General features: G+C 34.3%; 1 protein-coding gene across 3 annotated transcripts in view; it reads right to left on the bottom strand.

The window, feature by feature from the left end:
• The window catches only part of Csgalnact2 (chondroitin sulfate N-acetylgalactosaminyltransferase 2), a 38,896-nt gene that overhangs the window by 20,704 nt on the left and 5,443 nt on the right, over nt 1–12,749 (bottom strand). The window contains exons 2-5 of one of the 3 annotated variants that reach the window (XM_076834702.1): nt 8,593–9,512; nt 6,255–6,471; nt 4,659–4,760; nt 1,214–1,392 (exon numbers count right to left, since the gene is read on the bottom strand). In XM_076834702.1, coding sequence (XP_076690817.1) covers nt 1,214–1,392; nt 4,659–4,760; nt 6,255–6,471; nt 8,593–9,298 — 1,204 coding nt within the window. In that variant the 5' untranslated portion in view covers nt 9,299–9,512. Of the gene's footprint in view, nt 1–1,213; nt 1,393–2,468; nt 3,026–4,658; nt 4,761–6,254; nt 6,472–8,592; nt 9,513–12,749 lie in introns of those variants that run through there. The other 2 variants (XM_077105411.1, XM_076834703.1) reach the window with 2 other exon arrangements.

Below are 12,749 nucleotides of genomic sequence, written 5' to 3'. Positions count from 1 at the left end.
ATCATGGTAGCATGAAGTGCTCAATAACCGTCAAGCAGCCTAGAAGTGACAGCAGCCTTTTTACTATAAGATGCATAACTGATGAACATGACACCTTCATTCACACTCACTTAAGGGATAGGGATGCTCAACTTCTCAGAGGATGGTCTATTTCTGGATATAAAAATATTTTTTTTACACTGAGCAAATATGTGTCCTTCAACTTCCATGTTTTGAATTTCATGCTGTCTTAAGTAAAAAAAACATACCTAACCCACATTTACTCATTGGGTTCTGAGGGAGCTCCTGACAACTTTCCCCAATCAAACTCACTAATAAGAAATTAGTCATTTTTGTATAGGAAGAGTTCCACATAAAAACATTTAATATGAAATTCTTTTATTTAAAAATGATTTAATTGAAAAACGTATATATTTATGGTATATAACATAATGTTTTGATGTATGTATATTCTGTGAATTGACTAAACCAAGCCAATTAACTATTACCTCATACACTTTTTATTATGGTAAGAACATTTAAAATCTATTCTCTTAGCAATTTTCAAGTATATAACACATTGTCACTAACTGTAATCACCATGTTATATAATATATATTTACTGAACTTATTTTCCTGTTGAGGCTCTTTAATACAGAAAACTCTTGATTTTAAATTTAAAATAAAATTTGATTTATAAAACTGTCATTTGCTCATTCATTTTCAAAATATCTACAGCATAAAGCAAAGTATAGGAAACAACCCCAAAATGCAAAGTCTGGAGACCAAATACTACCTGTATCCAGACCTCTGCATGAGTGTGCACATGTGTAGATGTGTGCACATGCACGTGTATGGTGGTGGACTATCTGCCTGAGACTGGATATTTCTCACTGTCACATCTCCACACCATCTGTATGGTTCTTTTTCTGACCTGAGTTGCTTCCTCCTCATCAATTTCCAGTCTTCTATTCCTGGCCTTCTTTATTTGGCTTCAAATGTAGCCAATAGAATTTGTTTCCAAGAGAACAAAAGATATGAATTTCAGAGGGTCAAATTTTCCAGTTAAATTATTTCAGTTAAATTATGTATTTTAGTTAAATTATACCTAACAAGAAAAAAACATCCTAGCGTTTAATTAAAATTTCCTTTTCCTCAAATTAACTTGATTCAAAACATGGGACATGCCAATGCTGTTCTAAATTCTAAATTCAGCTCATAACGTTTTACGCACCTGGCTCAGCATTTAATCGGCAGCTGTTAAGGAATTCGGCTGAGAAAAATATGTCAACATCACAGAAAAACATCAAGACCTCTCCCTTGTCCCAAGCTCTGGCACCCACATTGAGTCCTCGTCCACGATTAAATTCTTCATTCAATGAAACCAAGGTGTAATTGTGAAAATTAGACTCACTATGAGGAAAGCACATACAACAAATGCTAAGTCCCACTTAAAGTTAACAATGCTTTTTCTTCAATAGAACTTACAAAATGTCTTATACTTCAAATATTTTATTATGTTGGTTCTATATTCACACAAGGGAAAGGAAATCATCAGCTTCCCATCATCAGGGACAGATATTCACTAATTGCCCACATACAAGGAAATATGCTGGTGGTATGGTATGAGATTTCCAGTTACCAAGTGGCCACAGACCCTTAAAATTTTAAAAACCTACTGGGGAGATAAGAAATACACACATGGAAAATAGCCATAATATTTGATGATGATGATGATGATAATAATAATAATAATAAATTCTGGGCATAGATGATACACACAAAGAGAGCTTTTCTGATATCTTTTAGGTCACTGCATAAATGCCTCCTTATCAGGGGGATATTTCCAGATACCATTTCAGAAGTAGTCCAATCTCCCACTCTTTAATTTCCATCCTCTTCCCTGGCTGTTTTCCTTAGTATCACCAGACATGTTTGTGTGAGTGTCTTCCTGACTCCATGAGAGTAGGGATTTTGTTTTGTTCATTACCATGCACACAGTGCTCCTCACGGAGTAGGAGTTCAATATGTATTTGCTGAATGAATGAATGAATAAATGAATAGCAGGTCTAGGAAGAGATTGCTTATGTATGGAGTAGTTAGAGAAGATATTAGAAGCAGAACTTGAGTTATGCCTGGGTTAAAATCCTGAAGTCAGTGGTAAGTGTACAGGTCATTCCAAATAATTGTTCTCAAAAGTGAAAGAGGTAAGAAAGAAAGCATTTAGAGGTCAGACAAATCAGATGGGAACAAAGGGACCCTAACATGGGAACAACGAGAGGAGGCTTAGATTGAGGTACACTATCATGCAAAGTTACAGAACTTGGTCAGTATCCTAAAGATAAGGGGGGAGTCAGCAAGGTTTTCTGCTAGGACAGTGGTTCTCACCCCGAGACCCTCAAACCCACAGCACCAGTACTCCCTAGCACCATATTAGATGCAAATTTTCAGGTTCCACCTTAGACACTGACTCAGAGGCCAAGGGTGGAACCAAGTCTCTGTGTTTCAGTAAGCCCTCCAGGTGCCTCTGACACTAAAGCTAGAGAACCACTGCACTAGGGATACAGTTGAATCAAAAACAGGAACATGTGAGGAAGATTACTCCTATAACAGTATAGCTTGGGTAATGGAGAGATGGAAGTAAAAGCTCAAATAATGCATGGATTGGACTCTAAGTGTTCTGGGTGTCCATATTCTTCTCCTTATCTTATGTCATATAAACCTTTCCCTTCTTTTGTGGAAACTGTCCATTGCCACCCCACATGCCCAGTACCAAGTAAAACACTGATCACAGAATACCCTTCACTCTACCCGGCCCAACCACATAATGTCCTAGGAGTGGGGACCAGGCTCAAGTGGGGCCAATCACAAAACCCCCACCCCACCTGGCCAATGTGATTGGCTCAAGAGTGGGCAAAATGTCCTTTCCTGGGATTTCCTCAACGGGAGCTGGGAGAAAGCTCTTTCCTCTCTGATGGCAAAGCTGAGAAGATGTGAGCCCAGAGCCGCCAACAGCCATATCCCTCACCATGTGGAAGAAGCCAATCTGCAACAGGAGAATGAAGTCAACATGCAGAGAAAACAGACAAGATAATGACAAGAGAATTTTGATGGTATTTAATTCTCTGGTTCCAGTCACTGAGACCCAAAGTTGTTTTTATTTTTCTTTTCCAAATTTGGTTACAACAATCCTTTCATTTCTGGGAGGTATTCAAGTTTCTTCAATACTGTTCCTATTTTCCTTAAGCAAGCTCAAGGTAAGTTTCTACTATATGCCACAGAAGTGTCTTTACAACATAGAGACAACTTCAGTAATATTAGGGTGAATGCTTGGTACTTAGTAGGCAATTGAAAAACAATAAGGGAAGAGAGGGAGGGAAGAAATGGAGGGGGAACTGGGGTAGATAGTGGCAGTAGCAAGGAAGGAAGAAAGAAGAGGTCCTTTGACATAAGTAGGAAGTAACTCATCAAAGACAATTACAGGTAAAGATGAGTAAAAGACTCTGTATCTCAAACATTAGGTCTATGGCCGTGTGAAAACGTTCTGACTCTGAGCTGAAAGAGGGCCACACTGAACTGGTATAGAGAAGGGGAAGACAATGAACACTGTTTATATATATCAAAGCTATGAGAGTCCCTGCAGGGCATAGATATACTCAGCTATGCTCAGTCTTCTTCCAACTACCTCAGTCAGACTCCCAAGTAGTGTACCCCAGAATATAATAAGTAGGATTCAATCAATGTTAGTTGAATGGTTGGAGAAGAAAGGCTGGCCAAATCTAAACACTTAGGGAGTGACCAAAAACTAGCAGAAAGGTAAAGAAACAAGTAAGGTGTACAGAACTGGTATGATTAGAGAAGACACTCTACCAGTATATGTTATGACATATTACATTCACAAAATATTTGTTTTACAAACATAAGCATGGGTCAAGAAGAAAGCCCTGATTAGACTATCAAATGTATAAAAGTGATTGACGAGGATAACAGAGAAAAGCTGCATTTGGCAGAGGGCTGTACCTTTGGACCTACAACTTAAGAGAGAAAAAGGCTGAGAAGCTAAAGAGTAAAAAAACAAGTTTTAAAGATTACTAATTCATTCATTCAAACCTGAGCACCCACCATGTGCCAGGTACTATATGGACTTCTCAGTTACAGATCTACTGTTCGGTGAGGTTTGGCTGTGAAAGAACAGAAATATAACAGTAGCTACTGCATACAGTAGAATTAGGTCTTCTTCTTCTTCTTCTTCTTCTTTTTTTTTTTTTTTGTTAAAGATATGGAGGACCTAAGTATCATTTATAGGGGGAGAAGAAGGAATAAAAGAAAAGTGACATGCCCAGAAGATGGTATCAAAGTGCAGGGATTAGATTTAAAAAAAGGGAAAGCAGCAGCAAACATATAGGTAAGTGGGCCATAAAGGGAGAGCATCCTGATTTTGCCAGGCTGCCTGCTAAGCAATTAAAGGAAGATGAGTTGTGTAGGGTTGCTTGTGAAATGAGGAACATATATCATCACCATTTACCACCCACATGCTCAGTCAACTTCCTAGTTGTAGTTATTCAAAATTCTTCTTAATAGTAACTATTCAAAATTAATAACTCTTTAAATGTCCGAAATTCTTATTTTTCTATTAAGGTTATATGTCAAGGATTTTACTGTGGACATGGTTCACCAACCTTGCGACAGATTCTAGGATAGACTTGACTTTAGAGAGACCTTCTTTACCAAAATACACCACTGTGAGATGAATCCTCTTGTCTTGATGAATACAAACATCCCTAACAGAATTGAAAAATAAAGTTTGTTCAAGAACATATATAAGGCACTACTCAAAATGCAATCACATAAAGTTTCAACAAGAAAATGAATGAGGCACTACTGATAAAGAATGAAATCACATGAAGCATTAGGTAAAGGCATGAAGCCTATGTCAATGAGTATAATCCTCAAGGGCTATGGAAGGAATCCAACATTACTCTCATATTTCAAAACATTTGGCAAACTTTTACCTTGGGATTGCTATTTAAGGAAGTAAGTTCAATGTGTTCAAAACCAAATAGACAAATATTTAAGTTTTGGATCAAGAATTATTTTGTCCTCAAACTAGCTAATATAAAAAATTTTATCTGTTATCAAGGAACAAATATTTGCCATCACTGAGATTATCCACTGTAAAGAAAGATGTAGCCTCTGAAGGTAATTTCAAGAAAGGTGATTTAAAAAACAAAGCTTCAAGAAATCAGATCTAAGTTGGGGGAGGTGGTGCATGACTATAATCCCAGAGGCTGGGGAGGCTGAGACAGGAGGATTGCGATTGCGACTGAGATTGCCAGCCTCAGCAAAAGTGAGGGACTAAGCAATTCAGTGAGACCCTGTCTTTAAATAAAATACAAAATAGGGCTGGGGATGCGGCTCAGTGGTTGAGAGCCCTTGAGTTCAATCCCTGGTACTGCCCCTTTCCAAAAAAAAAAAAAAATCAGATCTCATTTACAAGTCCAATTTCCAGATATTATGCTGCAGAATGGTGTTAACCAATCTTTTAATATGAGAATAAAGATTAGGATTAAAAAAGAACTAAACCTAGTGCATTAGAATAATTGAAAATGACAATTGTTAATTTAAAACAAAAGCCTTATTTTCTTAGGTATTCTAATTCTTAACACTTCAACATTTTAAAATATCCAAATTTAATGACCAAAAAATAAAGCCATACATATTCTGCTTTCCAAGATGGAATGACTTTCTCCAAATTTTTGTTGAATACTTATATTTCTAAATTTATTTCAGCCTTGAAACTCAAATTGTTCTTTAGAGGATTTTCTTGGGAGATAGCAACCTTTATATCTTGATTGCGGTGGTAGTTTGTGAATGTATACATTTGTCCAAAGTAATGAAAATATGATTTCTTATCCTTAAAACATCCTTAAAATTATCCTTATTACATGGATTTTATTGTATACAAAAATGCCTCAATAAAGTAATTCTTAAAAATTTAACTAGTCCTAAAATGAATTCACACACTATTATAAAGGCCATCATATTTAGTTTGTAACAGTTGTCACCCTCAATTTACAATATGGTTGAAAATTTCAAGAAATACAACATATGATTCATTCTTAAAGAAAAAGGAGAATATAAAAAAGGAAAATTCCCCTAAAGCAATAAAATTATTCTATAATTCTAAGTAATCAGTGGAAATAAATTAAGCAAATCTGTGCAAAATGTTATTTTTTTTTTAGAACTTAGCAAAATCATTAAGTCCCGACAATTACCTGAAGTTCTGCATAAACTGTGCAAATGCTTCAGTTCTTTCAGCAAGTGGCACAATGATATTAATAATTGATCTAGTAATGTCAATCATCTCACTCTTCACTTTCATGAGAGGTCCAAAAGGGCGGAAGAGGGTCACATGTCTATATTCCATAAGGTCTGCTTTCTTAAAAAAGAGTTCATACTGTGTTCCCTTATCTCTCTCAGTGCGATAATAACCTAAAGGAAAGAGTTTTCAAAGTCATGTTCATATCAAAATTTATAAATTCAACAGGACTTTACTCAAAGATTGAAAGTATTAAACCAGATCTATAGAGTCTTAGTCTATTTGTGAAAATATTTATTCCCACTGTCTAGACAAAAAAAAACTATTCTTGAAGTAGAAGAGGGTTTTTTTAAAAAGCTTATCACCCTGTTATATTATTCAATCCATGAAATACCCTCCAAATGATAATTATTCCTTTATACATGACTTTAAAAATAATAGTTTATCATTACAGTAATCATATGACAAAGAAATTACTTAAAGCAATATTAAATTCTGAGCCCAAGTGTTAAAAAAAAAAAAACTTCTGTTGCTCTGTTCAGTACAAAAAAAATGAATCAGGTGTCTTCATCAATATTTATATTAATAATATAAACAGACAACATGGTCTGAATTTTGAGAAAGACAGGAAAAATAAATAGTAGCAATACACTGAATATAGTGAAGTTGAAAAATTAGTTTATATATCAACAGTGATTTGAGATGCTTTTAGGATAAAAGTATAGAAATCTACTGGGCAATCTAATTTTTTGCCTTTGCTGTTTATTATTTGTTATTAATGCATTAAAATTTTACATAATAGTAGGAATCCTTATTCCATATTTGTACATGTACATAACGTAACTTGATCAATCTCATTTCCCAATATCTTTCCTTCTCCTCCTCCCTCCCCCTGATCCTCAGCTCTACTCTACTGGTCTCCTTTCTATTACTCTTTTTTTAATTAGTAGATTATAATTATGTAAAAACATGGGGTTCATTGTGGTATATTTATACTTGGACATAATATAATATGATTGATATTGTTTTCCAGTACTTTTTCACAGCAATCTGATTTTTAAGCATGACACTCAAGAGAGAAGTTAGACATACAAATGTGTGGGTCACTCAGTCAATATATGGTAATAAAATGGTGAATAAGATAGACTTGTCCCAACCCTCCTGAGGCAGGAAAATGAACCAGAAAATGGGCAATAACATATACTACAACAAGTCCTAGGAGAGAGGATGCAGTGTAGAGATGACAAAAGCATACAGGAAGCACTGCTATCTTAAACTTGAAGCTGGAGATGACTTCCTGGAAGTGACACCTGAGCTAAAATCTGGAAGAGGAATAGGATCTACTCAGTGGTTGCCAGAATTATTTTCGGAGAGAGAGTAGTGGCATAGTGGAGAAAAAGTGATGTGTGGAATATGTTTCATGCAGAAAAATATCCTGAAAGAAAAGTTATAAAATACACAGAAGTTGTAGAATATAAAACTGGCTCAGCTTCCTTTTTTTTTTTTTTTTTTAAGGCAGATCTAATGTGTGGACATTTTATATGGTACTTAATTATCTTATTTCCTCTGCATCTTTCAGTTCTGTCACAAATACAAACATAGAATAAGACAAAAAGTTGAGCTTGTGGAAAAATTAGAAGAGTTGTGAGAAAAAAGATAAAACCTTAAAAAATGTCAGGAAGTGACAGTAGAAAAAAAAAGGAACCACAGGGTGAAACTGCCCAGCAAACCACTATGTCCTGACTGATGGCTTCCAAAGACATCCATATATTATACTATAGTATGGTAAGTGTTAGTCATGATAATTTGGAGTAAAAACAAAACAACAACAACAACAACAACAACAACAACAACAAAAAATGTGGTAGGCTGCTTATGGAATCAAGCAAAAAGAACTTTTAAGAAAGATTTATTTCCAAAATTGCTATTTAAATATCTAGCAGGAGGTGTTAAAATTAAAATAAAAAAAACCATAAAATTTTTATGTTTTAAAAAGGAATATCAAGATCAGATAAGCGAGGAATGCAAATCATACACATGTAAATATACACACTGCTCAAAAGAGCTCTTCAGCTTCAATAGTTTATATTCTTGTACTTCCCTGGTCCTTATTCTCAATTTTATTATGATCTCATTATAGCATTTTTCCAAAAAGCCACTTCAAATTCTTGGTGGAATTAAGCAGGTAAGAACTTAAATGTTTTAATACTGTGTGTGATAACTGACATGTCAGCATAAACACTAGCATATTGTCACAATAACACAACTATTTACCAATTTATTTTTCATATTACCTTCTATGAAGTCATTTTCATTAAATATAAGTTTCTCTCCCAGGGGACCCTCCTCATCTTCCTGTTCATCATCTTCATCAGGATTATTAATGACCTCCAAGCCAGCTTCAATAACGTCTGTCAATTCATCTCGTTTGTCTTTTCTAACCGGCTTTTCTTCAGGATGTCGAGTGAGACCCATTTCCAACTGAAATACTTTCATTAAAGTAAAACTTTCAAAAGGAATCACCCCATACTCACTGGGTAGTTTGGCTCCTGTGCTAACTTCAGCTTTGTCAATCTGGGAATGAAGAAATTCTAAAAGATCGCTAGGTGCTTGTTCTTTGTTACCTTGATAGCCTATGCCATTAGCCCCTATATTCTTTCTCTCTTGTAATGATTTCATCTTCTCACTCATTTCTTGTAATTCTTGTTTTAGTTGGGCAATTTGGCGTTTCAGACTGGTTGCCCTGGTTTGATAATGTTCTTCTTGCTCCTGTAGGAGGGCTTGATAGTACTCTTTACCATAATTTTCTCCGACAACACCAGGAAGAGATGCATTTCCATCAGTCTGAGGGGCACACTCCAGAAGGTACATAAATAATACCAAACTACAGAGCAAAGCCAGTCCTAACAGTAGCCAGTGGGTCCGGGTGTGAAGGATTGATCCTCTTCTAGACATTCTTATTAATGTGTATTTGCCTAACAAGATAAGTTGCTTCTTCATACCTTTAGCAAAAGGTTATCAAAATTAAAAACAAAATCAGGATTTCCACAAAAGGTACCAAGATGAATTCTGCTGTAGCTTAAAAAAATTGTTTTCTCAGTAGTCATGACTACTTGTAGAAATGAGAAATTAAGTATACTTCCTGTTTTGTTACCATGAAATCCAGAATAATACAATCTGAACTATAAAATCCATTATATGGGTAGTGAGCTTTCTGAAAGAAACAGATCAGAATCAATCAGAATTTTGTTTTCTTAAGAAAACCAAACTGTTGGTAGCTTCAATAAACTTATATGTTCAATAAACTATATATTGAGCACCTCTAGAAGCACAAATATAATTTAGAATATTGGTAAGTACTTGGAGAAATTATTAAAATGCCTTTTAAAATTCTAAAATACTATGTATAATATTTTTAAACAGTATGGCTATCCACCCATAATCTCCTGAATCACAGAAACATTAAAATTACATTCATGATTTGTATTCTATAGTTTGTGTTACATAGATTCTACTGTTTTCTAATTATTTTAATTAAATTGCTTATAACTCTGTATTAACACAATAGTTCAACTAGCATACACTTAGGAAATGAATTCCTATAAATTGTTTCTACCATAGTAATAATGGTTTTCATGGGAAAGAGTTTTTTCCAATTTATTTGATTCAAATATTCTACCGCATTAATTTCTATTGCTCAACTCAGCCAATCTAGGAATATTAAAATTAAGTGTGTGTGTGTGTGTGTGGCGGGAAGGGGGGCAATATCAAAAGGTCACAGACAGCTGAAAACCATTAAGAAAACATTTTTATGTCCAAAGTTCTCTGGTAGATTATTGGAAGATTAGATCACATAATTCTTTTCACTGTATTGCACAGCAACAGATTTCCTACAAGTTTGGAAAGCTTAGTGTCTATATAAAGAAAAAATATGAATATTTTAAATATGTTTGAGAAAAAATTCAAATACCATTATAAATTTACAAAATTATATGCTACCTTTCATGCTACAACTAGTTGTATAAGCTATTCTGTATCTATTTCTAAACTAAGGATTTTTAATTCCAGAAGTAGAGAAGGTTAAACTTAGAAGAGAAGAAGCAGGGAGGCCTTCCTTGCAAAAGAACTTCCATTCTCACCAAGTAATTTATCAAGAAGGATAATGTGTTAACTGCAGATATTTTATGGTAATGGTTTCTCCAGTGCAGTAGAACCAATGGAAGAAGATGACTGGGAAACATCAGTCTTAGTCACTTTCTTAGTGATTAGGAAAGCCTGGATGCCTCTGTGGAAAATGCTCCAGTGTACACATTTTTGTGGCACATATCTGTTTAAAATGTAGGATAGAACTTAACTCCCTTTAACCATTTATTATTTTAATAAAACAAATAATAAACAAGTATCTTGAAAAATTTAATTCATGACAACAAAGTCTTTTACTATTAACAGCCTCTTTCCCACTGATTGTAAATCTTAAATGATGTAGAAAAAAATAGGAGACATTTTTACTTTCTAGAAATACTACCTAAACGGGGTGTGGAAGCACATGCCTGTAATCCTAGTGACTCTGAAGGTTGAGGCAGGAGGGTGGGCAAGTTCAAGGCCAGTCTTAGTAACTTAGTGAATCCCTAAGCAATTGAGTGAAACCCTGTTTCAAAATAAAAAATAAAAGGGACTGGGGATGGTAAAGTGCTCCAGGTTCAATCCCCAGTCCAAAGAAAAGAAAAAAAAATACTAATTTAAAAATAAGCATGCAAAGCTAATATTAGTTCTAGGAACTTAGCATGCCTCAAAACCATAATCATTAGCAATAAGAAATCACTTGAATGTCATTTTGAAAAGAAAAACTGAGAGGAATTTCTTAACTATTTGTAAGTTATTATCAGCCTACTTGTTAGGGAAAAGAAAGGCTAAAATTGAAAATGTAGAAACATAATTTGTATAAATTATTATTAAGGTAGACAGACTTAACCATAGTACGATTATATACTCAAACAGTTTGGGAGTGAAACTTTATAAAAGAACCAAAAATATATAATCTAAATACCACTACCTTTTATTAATAGGGTACCTCATAGCTTTTTTTTTTTGGTATGCAGACAATATATTTTATACTGTGAGCTATGACTTAAATGGGCCACTTGTAAAGGTTAACTTTTCAACAGTATAAAAAATATCAACGTGAATCACATTTAGTAGTAAGTTTTGTGTTGTGATTATATATGTGCATATGTATGAACTTTTCATGTAAAATGTATTTATAACTGGGTTGCAATTCAAAAATCCTGGAAGAAACCCACTGATTTAAAATGTATTTTTATACATTCTCCATACAGTTTTTTCAGGATAGCACTGTTTGATTTGAGATGGTTTACATACTATTTAACCCATTTTGCTCCATCATTCCAGATATGGAACATCTATAAAAATTTAGATAGTGTATAGAATTACACAATACGTAATACAATAATTATAAAATAATAATATAGAATTATACAATATGTAATATAATTTTAATATTAATTATTATATTTAAGTTCTAGAATATTATTTCCAAACATTTTTAATGTACCTGTGCCAATTTCATTGCACTATGCACAGAATTGAAAACTTGTGACTTAATAGGCTAATATTATAGCAGAATGTTTTCTACTGAAATGAAAGAAAAGCTGCTGTAATTATCTCAGAATGTAAATGTTAGTTGCATAGTTCTGTGGTGATTGTCTTATTTTTATGAGAAATTTCCATTAAAATCTTACTTGTTTAGTTCCTGTAGGAAACTCTTCAACCAAATCCTAGAAGACTAGTTTATAACAGCTCTAAGTATGTTAAGAATATTAGAAAGACTAGGAGGAATGTGCTCACTGGTACAGTGCTTGCCTCACAAGGCCATGGGTTCAATTCCCAGCCCCACAAAAAAGCAAAACAAAAAAATTTCATCTTGATTACTATCACACTATGCAATGTGTTTATATCACAGATACGGTTTATTTACAGAGAAAGGGATACTGCAGAGATAAGAAAATGAATTGTTAAAGGAATGAAATATAAAAGTCAAAGATTTCAGAAATATACAGCCAACCAAAAAGAAAAAAAATTCCTCCCCCTCAAAAAGACCCCAAAATATGAAACAACAATTTTCAAGATATTCAACCTCAAGTAAAAAAGGTCAGCGATCCTGGAACAAGAAACAAATGACTACCAATTTACTGCCTAAGTTTCCAGCCCAGGGAGAGGAACTTAAGCATAGATTAGCAGATTTCCTGAGTTGACAGTCTGAGAAGACTAAGGCAGCAAGGGTTCAAAGGAGACAGTTACAAAAAGAGAGAACTCCAGAGGTCTGAAGAAGAGACACCCTTTGGATATTCAGTGGAGTCCTGTTCAATGTAAGCTTATGGAGAAATTAATAGGCTGAGGAAAAGAGCACACAAAAAATTTGAGGACACAGAAC

The sequence above is a fragment of the Callospermophilus lateralis genome, chromosome 15 (assembly GCF_048772815.1).
Source record: "Callospermophilus lateralis isolate mCalLat2 chromosome 15, mCalLat2.hap1, whole genome shotgun sequence".
NCBI lineage: Eukaryota > Metazoa > Chordata > Mammalia > Rodentia > Sciuridae > Callospermophilus > Callospermophilus lateralis.
Note: the sequence above shows the minus strand (reverse complement) of the source record. Positions and strands in the feature narration are given on the sequence as shown.